Consider the following 10,295-nt stretch of genomic DNA (forward strand, 5'->3'; position numbering starts at 1 on the left):
CTAATCCGGTTCTAGTTGTTTGGGTGGAATGAGTGTGAAGGGTAAAGAAACTCTAAAAGAGAGAAGGAGAAAATAAGAAAAGAGTGAAGGAAGGAAAAAAAACGTATAATCACCTTTTAAGGCAATTTAACAAAACAAAAACATATTAAATAATTTTAAATAAAATAAAAACTAAATGAAACAAATAAAAAATCATGTTAAATTAATTTGAAATCAAAATACTAATTAAATATAAAAAAACTATATATTCATACAAACACAGCACATTGACGTTTTAAGACTTTAAAGTTTTAAATAAAAAATAATGTTATTGATATGGAAACTAGAATCTTCCATTCCATTCTCGTTATTAAAAGGAAAATATGCATTATATATATTATTTGTATGGTTGGAGAGGTACAGTAAGGAAAAATGGGTAGTTTTAGAATTGAGGCAGTGGTCATAGTGTCACTGATGCTGGTGCTTCCAAATGCAGAAGGATGGGGAAAAGAAGGGCACGCCATTGTATGCAAGATTGCTCAGGTTTCTCTTTCTCTTCTATCTAGATCTGTATCTTGTGTTCCAACGTTCAATGTAGTGTATCAGTAACATCTTTCCTTCGGTTGAAATTTGATTTTGCAGGCTCGCCTGGACACTGCAGCTGCAGAAGCTGTAAGCAAATTATTGCCGAAATCTGCAGAAAATGATCTGGCTAGCCTGTGTTCGTGGCCAGATGATGTGAGGAGGGCGATTCCTTGGTCTTCCGCCTTGCACTTTGCTGATACTCCCGACTCCGTTTGCAGTTACGATCACACCAGTAAGTTGCTTTTTCCTCTCAAATCTTTCCAATATTCAAGACAAAATATACATCTTACCTCCAGCTCATTTTTTATCTTATAAATTTAAATTATACTTCAAATTTACCTGTTTTTTTAGAAATTTTAAAGATAAAGGTGAATTTATAATGTATATAAATTGGTGTAAATTATGACATATATTAAAGTTGAGTTTTTAATATAATATTATTATTAAACTCATATATTAGAGTTTAATTTTTTTAAATTTATTATTTGTTAGATTTATTATTATATATATTATCAAATTGTTATAACATCATTTATTAATGTGTATTTCTATGTTTAAGATTTGTATGTATTTGTAATTTTTATATTTATGTGACATGAATATAAATTTATTTGTGGATTTAAATTAAATTTAAAGTTGATTTCTTAGAATTATAAATTAAAATTTATTCTAATACATTTTATGATATAATGAGTCTACTATTTTCTATTGTTATTCGGTTACTGTGGAAATCTTTAACAATATTTAGTTTTATATTTCAAATATACATACTCCACGATTTTTATATTTATCTGTCATGAATATATTAATAAGAATTGGCACTTGTAAAACTAAAATTTGACGATTAAATATCTAAAATAAATAAATTATGTGCAAAAATTACCTTTGATCTATGATTAATATTTTTACTATAAAATATTTTTTTAAATTAAGCATTTAATAAGTTAAAAGTTTCATCTATCATTCACGTGCACGTGTTAATTTGAAATGTGTACATCGCATAAATGTTCAAAAGTAATATATATTAAATGTGTTTTGCTTGATGTGTTATAGAATTCACCAGATGATAGTAATATCATGGTAAAGATATTGATTATTATGATAAACAAAATAAAGGGAAAAATCACAAAAAGGTTTAAAAGTATTTTAATAATTAATTAAAAATTAGCAAAATAATATGAAATATAAATAACTATTTGTTTCCAATGACTAATTGTATAATTTTATTAAGCATATATATGAAGAGAAACATAGAATAAGTAAAACAAAAGTTGATGATGATGACACGAGATATTTTGTATTGAAGCCATAAAAGATTTGCACATGACTTGACTTGTAAAATTAATAGTTAATCAATGTCTTGATATAAAATCTAAAATAAATAAGTTTATATGTTTAATAATTTGAAGGAATAATGTGATGTGTTTTGGTGTAGAAGTACTAATTAGTAGTTGAACTTTCAGGAGATTGTGTAGATCCGAGAACAGGACTTCAAAATCGATGTGTTGTGGCAGCTATTTACAACTACACCAACCAGCTCCTCGGATACGGAAGTAACATAGAATCTAATTGTAAACCCTTTTTTCAAACTATAATGTTATATATACCCACATCACTTCTATTGTTTGCACACTAACAATTTTTGCTTCATCATCAACATCAGATAATCTCACTGAAGCTCTTCTGTTCCTTTCACATTTTTTTGGTGACATTCATCAGGTATTAATACGTGCATCTATTTATTTCAAGACATGTTTTTACTCATATAGATATTAGGGTAAATAATAGTTGAGTTTTGTTAAGTCTACCGAGAAAGAAGTTCACTGCTGAAAAAATACAACACTAACGAGATTTGAACCTAATTACATAAGGGATTGACACTATTCTGTATCTAAAACCTTAAGACAATGGATTAATGGGTCTTCACACTTATATATTGCTCTACTTTCACATTTCTACCCATTGTGGGATTTAGACTCACACTTGGATTCTTAATAATTTTTTTCCTCAAGAGTGAGTCCCTTCTGTATTGGTACACTCCCCTTCTAGCGGAGGAATTCGACTATCCCTTTTTGTACCACTGATCATTTAACGAGTTACCTTTATCTGGAAGTCTTTGTCAGGAAGACTTTCGGTACAGGACCATTGTACTCATATGAGCTTAACCTAGTTTTGATATCAATTGTAGGGAGGTTTAACACACATAAATCTCTTTACTAATAAGGTATTGTCCGTTTTGAATTAAATCTCCACACTAATAAGATATTGTCGCTTTCAGTCAAATTCTTACGAATTTGGTTTTTTAATCACTTTAGAAAACTTTTCACTAATGAAAGTATCTATTGTGTATGTATATAAATTGTTTAAGTTTTATATACCGAAGTCCTAGCCAATAACTAAGACCCATTTAAATACAATTATCTCCCATCTGCATTACATTATAATGACATTTTATTCTCTATTATCTGTAGCCTCTACATTGTGGCTTTGTCTCAGACCAGGGTGGCAATGCAATTAATGTTCTTTGGTATAACGCAACGCAAAAACTTCACCGGGTAAATCAAATTCGTAATTTCTTGGATCATACACCATAATGATCTCTGTTACCACTCCACTAACAGTATATAACGTTCAGGTCTGGGATGATAACATAATTGAAACAGAGTTTGAAAAATTCGATCAGGATTTCGACGACTTGGTTGATGCAATTCAAAGGAATATTACGGTATTGGTGTCTTCAATCTAATGATTCGTTTGTTCAAGTTTTATGTTTTCTTCACTCTAACTTGTTTTAATAATAAATAGAGAGTATGGGCAAATGAAGTACAAGATTGGCAGCACTGCAGTAATGGTGACATATCATGCCCAGCTATGTACGTATGCCTCCATTTTCTTATATTTTGTTGAATTTTTATTTCCAAAATTTTACTAAAATATAAAACAATTACAAATATAAAAAGTTTTAGTAATGATTTTCGTTTTCATGGATATCTGAATTTACTGAAAAAGTTTAGGTTATTCCCATGTCTACTATGGTTTATTTAACATGGGTCAGTTTTTTCAGATATGCGTCTGAAAGTGCGGAAGATGCCTGTAAATGGGCCTATAAAGATGCCCCTGAAGGTGCACTACTAGATGGTAAGCAATGAGAGTTTTGATAGTTGTGAAAATTTTCTTTTATCATTTTGTTTTTTCTAACTGTAACATGAAAATGCACTCTGCAGATGAATACTTCTTCTCTCGTTTTCCGATAGTGAATTTGCGGTTAGCTCAAGGAGGAGTTCGATTGGCTGCAGCTCTTAATCGTATTTTTAACACCAAGTATGCAGCGGAGATGTAGTGTCATTCGATCATGGTTAATAAAATGATTTGAACTATCAAACATTTTATATTTATTTTCAACGGTGAATCAAATCTTGCTAAGATATTGTTATTATACAATAAAAACGTTACAAGAAAAATTAATTATAATTAGTGTTAAATTAACTAAAATAACAAATAATCAACTCTAACGAGTAGTTAGTATCAAAGGACTATATGTAAATCCAAGTTATGGTATTTGCCTCAACTAAACACGAAAAAAGTATTAGTATATGTACTGTATGACTCGACGGTCATAGAAATAGAACCGAGCGGAAGAAACGACTAAATAAATATGTTTAAACCCGTGAAATTATGAAGACTGTCCGGTTAGACATAATCAGAGACCGAAATGACACATTAATCGTATATATTCTTAAAAATTACTTGAAACTTAAATAACTGGTAAGTGTTATTTAATAGGTAATGAGTCATAATTAGGTCGTGATAGGGTTTTATTAATCATATATTTATCCTAAACACTATGAATAGAGAATCAAGAATAAAAAATTAGAAAAAAAATTTATTGTGAATTCAAAATTTTGTTCTATCCTGATCAAATTAATTATTTACTTAAATATCAAAATATCTTTTAATAAATATTAAATACGAAATGCAAGGGAAGAATGATTTGAGGTGGAAAGGTATATTAAAACAGTACGAAATAAACTCATAAGAAGAAAATATAAATTTAATATTAATTTATTATGAGAATGTAACATTAACTTAGCCAACTCAAAAATAATAAAATTTAATTATTTAGTAACAAACACTAATGAGACGAAATAATAAATAGATTACGTATAAAGTTTCAATAGTCGACGTTAGGAAAGATAAGTATAGTAAATATAAATTATAGCATTGGTATATAGATTACTTTTAAATATTAAAAAATAAATACGTGTATAATTTATATAAAGTTATGTGTCAGTCTAGCTTACGTTTTCAAAGGTTAATAATAAAATATTCTATAGTGAAGTTATTCTTTTGCATGTCTACACTTGCGCTTAATTGTGAATCTAACAAAATTTTGAACCACAAATCCAATTTAATTTTAATATAAATCAATAAAATTTTCAACCACAAATATAATTGAATTTTAATATAGCCACTAATTAATTCCGGTTAAATTCTATTAATTAAAAAGTAATTTGAAATAGAGATTCAATTTTAATGGTAACTCCTGCTAATGTAATATAATTCTAAAACCAAATAAAACTGCAACTGCAAATGCAAGGTCATTTGAAATTGAAATTTCAAATTCAAATTCAAGGGCTTTCCTTACTGCACCTCCACGGTAAACTCCAAACTACTCTCATGAAATTATAATTGTATTTTCCTTGTTTTTAAATATTTTTTGGAGTAAATATTCCGGAAGGCCATTCCAATCAAAATTATTTTTGAAATATCTAATATGTAATGTATAAAAAGTATGTTTTGGATTGAATATTTTGAAAAGTATTTCTCTTTCAAATTATCTAATCTAAAATATATTTTTATATTTGGAATATATTTTTAAGTGTTTAAAAATGTATTTGAGAATAGTCAATTCTTTGTGTTTTTTTTTAACTTAAGTGTGTGCAAGAAAATGCTCATTTAATTAGCCAGGGACATGTATATGCTAAATTACTATGATGAAATGGAAGTTATGAAACACACACGAATATGGGAATACGACTAAATTGAAAAAAAAAATAAGATACGGGTATAAATTAAAAAAAAATTAAGAGAAACATTTATAAAAAAAATATCATAATGTTTGAATTTTATATCTGTAATCTTTATTGAAAAATATAACTTCTAATTTTGCTTCATCAATATATAAGTTAGTAACAATGAGAATTTCATTGTCATAATAAAAATTCATATAAGTCATATTTGACAATATCTCAAAGTTTTATTTTGAGAAGTTTCTTAAAAGAAAACGAAGATTACTATGAATAAATACTAAATTGTTCGTCCAAGACACATATGAACAGTCATGTTGGGACATGCGTTAGGGTTTGCAATGTCACGTAAAGTGAAAAGCTCCAACACCTAATCAGCTCATCCAAGACACCACTTTTTTGCTTCTCATGACACTAAGGGTTTCTACTTCTCAGTGGTCAATATACTAATCACTCAAAAATGGTTATACAATAGACTCGCAAGAGGATGGGCGTATTGTGTTATTTTGTGGAAAATTATAACTGTAAATTCCAGAGATAGTGACAAAATATATATGAAAAAGAAGAGGCTAAATTAGTTTGAATGTAAGAGAAAAACTGAAAGAATACGGAAAGGTGAAATGAAAGAAAATTTAAGTTACCGGAGTAATGCCCAATTTTAAGTTAAATGTATGTCACTAATATTATAAAAGATTACCAAAAATAATTTTTGTTTATTTCAGATTTGTTGACTTTAGCAATATCAATAATCACAATCAAAAAATTAAAAGATTTCAGTTAATAAACTTTATTCCAGTGTTTAAATGAATCTGTTACATACCATCAATTCTTTAATAAGCTACCCGATATCATCATATGAATTTAACTGCACATAACCAGGTGGTACATGGTTGCAGGAGAATGATAAATGTTCAGTTAAATTAAATCTGCACTTTTCAAACAGTAAAATTATCTGTTTAATGGAGCAAGCAGATTACGTGAGTGTTTAGACATCAGTTGACATAGGTTCCAATCACTGTCAACGGAAGTGAATTAATCAACGAAGTTGAACACATTCAATGAAGACGAATGTTGTTCCAAGCATGTACTACAAAAATTTTAAGTATGCAATCCGCATAAAACAAAATAAAGGCTATATTGCTAAAAATCACCTTCTGATCAGTTTCAACTTTATTTGATATGGAAATTTCCTTCTATAACATTTCGATTCTTCACTAAGTTCACGTTGTGCTTATATTTGAACAAGCATGGCAACAATTTCACACAGGGCATTTTGTCAAACACCTGAAGAAATTAAGGATACAGGGACATGGAAAAATGCTTCAAGCCTGTAATTCCTTCCCCCTCTTTCAATTAAGTCATACAAGGCTTACACAGACTCAGAAAAACAAGAAAAATGAAAACACTTCTTTTTCAGCATCATGAATTTAATATTCTTACAGTTTAAAACTTCATTGGTGGATCCATTACAGAGCACCGTTAGCTCCTTCCCACTCACAAGCTAATAAGGCCAGCACTTAAATAGTTGAATGCTCTTTTAACCAATAAGCTATAGTCATCTGGTATCCGAATTAAGAATCATCAACTCGAATAAACTTTACCAATTTAGACTTCATGTCCGCTGGAATTCTTACAGGGCGATAGTTTTTGTCAAGCCAAACCGCGGTGGCCTTAGCTTCCAAAATAGGCTGCAACCAATTCACCAAACATCAACAAATATTCAAAGATGGAAAAAACTATACGATAAATGGTGGAGACAGACCTCTTGGTTTGGCAGCTTATAGATGAAGTGTTCAAAGTATAAACGAGCAGCCGAAGACCCAGAAATCCTAACCCTTACAATAAATTCGTCTCCACTCTGGTTGCATGTTCTTAAAAGGAGAGCAAATATTAGTAAACAGAACTAGCTTATACGAAAATCATATCCTTCTTTAGTGTACTAAAACATATTAAGAGGTTATTTACACTACATCCCAACAAATGTATATCCTAACATACAGAAATAGCAAGCAGAATTGGAGAGGCATACTCTTAGAGGTGCAAGGAATTTGAGCGACAGTTCTGACAATGCCAATGCATCACCAGTGCGAGCCACGGCATCACAATTAATACCGATGCTTTGCAAGAGTTCATGACGACCTAACAAATATGTATGGCATTTGGTCAGTTTAGACATCTAAAATAGAAAGTAGAATTTTAATTGACAGTTGTCACACATGAACAAGGATAATTTAAAAGGTTTGCAGATTATCCAACTGAATACATTTCAATTCAGTATCATGTCAATTGTCCATCCCCTGATTATAGCAATTATACTGGCTGAAATATATCAAAACAAAGATCAACAAAAGAGAGGAAACATTCCGAGCACATACATGGATTGTAAGAAAAAATATTATATGTACAACTTAGAGAAACAAATATAAGTATCAGCGTGATGATGAACCATTGTATTGCATCTAAATTAGAACATAAAGCTTTGATGTAACCATACAAAATCTTAAGGCAGATTTTTTATTGAAAAAGGTACAGAATATGATGAAACTTTAGTAGACTAAATGGTTATCACTCATTTTCATACTGCAAATATCCTTGAGTTGGAAATAAGTCCTCGAGTCAGGCTCCATAGGTTATTTCTTCCCAAGTGATGAATAAAATGCTTGAACAGGGAAGTTCCAAGAAAATCTTTGTTTGACTAACATGCTTGGAATGACTCATTTTTATTCAGTACTTTTCTCCCTCTGTAATTCTTGTAGTCCAAGAAACACCCAAAATCACTCTTCTTGAGTTAGTAATACCAAACACACATGCCAGATTATCTGGCTTTTGTCCAAGAAATATTTCAGTGTCCTATCACTATTTTCTGTGATATTCTTTCTTCTTCTCTTATAATAACCTAACAAATGTTCATGTGTATATATGAACGTTGATTTCTTACAAACTGTGACTTTCTTCTTTGTCCGAGTTCACCTATTTTATCTTGCATACTGACAGTGAGAATTTTTCTTTCAGCAAGATGCTAATCTGGGGAATACACTTCAATGAAACTACACATGAATACAATTTCAGAACTTGTCCACTAAATTCCTTCACAATATTGCTGTCATAATCAATACATTTGTTTTATAAGGAAAAGGGAAGAAAGTTTGTTAATTTTTTACCACTTGCTTGTGCTAGTCTGATTTTGTTGTTTTACCTTCATGATTTTTACAAACACTAAAATATATCAAATCTAGACTGCGTTGTAAATTCATGATCATGTTTTAAAGAAATAAAAAATGTAATTTTGTACATATAAAGGACGAAGATCTCAAAATATACACCAAGAAAAGCAGACAATAACTGTAGTCAAACCCACCAGCTTATCACATCCCACAATAATCCCCTCAAACTCATTTGGTGCTGTAAACATTTCAAAACTAACATCTACTCCCATAGATAGTTTACAATTATATATATATGCAAGATTTTCTTTCTGTAACATCAAGGGTACGTGTGGAGCCCTCAGGTATAGTCTTTTTAAATTTTTATTTTTAATTCACGCATAGGGATTTCTCGAAGTACTTTCTGGAGAAACTTGTTGATAGGGTAGTCCCTAATTCATTTATCAATAAGAGTTCAGAAGCGCATGAGATCTCACCGTGCTGGCAATAACTTGCATAAATTGCATTGTTGACCACACCGTACTGATCCAACTCATAATCACGCACTTTCAGTTCGACATCACAGAATCCACTCATTCTGTTACATCGTAAACAATCGTGAGGTTATAAATTGCAGGAAGATATATAGACAATGAATAAATTAATCACTACTTAAAAAAGAAGCTCGAAAGAAAATTGCTCATCACAGTAAAAAATTAGAGAATTAGCGGAATTCCAAGTGGGATCCGTCAATTGCACACAATGAAGCCCCGAATTGAAGTTCAGTACTTGAACGCACAGGTAAGAGTTTAAAGAGTAAAAGAAGGGATATATGAGGAAATTGCAGTTACCCTTTGCCACCTCTGAGATCGAAGAGTGGTGTAGAGGCGCTGAAACTCACCGGCAAAACTGATCGGAGTGCCGGCGGTTTGAGCGGTCGGCGGAGAAAAAGAAAAGGCAATTGGCGTTCGGGACGAAACGACGTCGCGTTGAGGAATAATGTGGAAGGTAATGACACCGTAGAAGCGTGGTTGGAGAACATTTTTTTCGAGAGCAACGGGATTGTGACAGTAGGCGTTATCATCCATGTTACTGCTTTTATACTTTCCTTGTTCATCATGCTTTCAAAACCGGTGGGTTTTAGGTTGGTGGCAAAAGGTAATTTTCATACATCATGCTAAAATAAAGGAAAATGAAAAAAAAATGTAATGGGGAAAGCGAAAACGCCATATGATACGATATTAAAAGCAAAGTAATTTGGATAACAAAATTATAAATATAAAGAAGAAATAAAACTTAAAAAAAATTATTTTTCAGATACAAATGTAATCATCAACATATGATAAAATATACAAAAGGACAAATATACTTAAAGAAGAAGAATGTTGCATGATAAAATGATTATCTCTTTCTCATTACATTTAATTATTTGTATACATATAAGAATTCAAAATTTATATCTTACCATAAAAAAATCATTATATATCAATCAATTTTGAAAAGTAATTAATTACTATATAAACTAACTTAGATATTATTTTACAAATTAAAAATTATTTAT

The 10,295-nt window shown here is 30.2% G+C and overlaps 2 protein-coding genes across 2 annotated transcripts; one reads left to right on the top strand and one right to left on the bottom strand.

Moving 5' to 3' along the window:
* The first annotated feature begins 367 nt into the window (after positions 1–367).
* Positions 368–3,989, top strand: LOC124829961 (endonuclease 2-like). Its single transcript, XM_088110909.1, has 9 exons — positions 368–522; positions 622–796; positions 2,028–2,135; positions 2,228–2,283; positions 3,036–3,119; positions 3,200–3,289; positions 3,370–3,437; positions 3,629–3,702; positions 3,789–3,989. Exons 1-9 carry the CDS (start codon positions 412–414, stop codon positions 3,902–3,904), a joined length of 882 nt encoding a protein of 293 aa, XP_087967035.1. The 5' UTR covers positions 368–411; the 3' UTR covers positions 3,905–3,989.
* A 2,912-nt stretch (positions 3,990–6,901) lies between these two features.
* Positions 6,902–9,885, bottom strand: LOC124829962 (acyl-acyl carrier protein thioesterase ATL3, chloroplastic-like). The gene is made up of 5 exons (XM_047303548.2): positions 9,586–9,885; positions 9,232–9,332; positions 7,621–7,730; positions 7,354–7,449; positions 6,902–7,279 (listed from the first exon to the last, which is right to left on the bottom strand). The coding sequence occupies exons 1-5, from the start codon at positions 9,852–9,854 to the stop codon at positions 7,163–7,165; spliced, it is 693 nt and encodes a 230-aa protein (XP_047159504.1). The 5' UTR covers positions 9,855–9,885; the 3' UTR covers positions 6,902–7,162.
* Positions 9,886–10,295: the final 410 nt, after the last annotated feature.

Source organism: Vigna umbellata, chromosome 3 (genome assembly GCF_029865625.1).
Source record: "Vigna umbellata cultivar VRB3 chromosome 3, Vumbellata_1.0, whole genome shotgun sequence".
NCBI lineage: Eukaryota > Viridiplantae > Streptophyta > Magnoliopsida > Fabales > Fabaceae > Vigna > Vigna umbellata.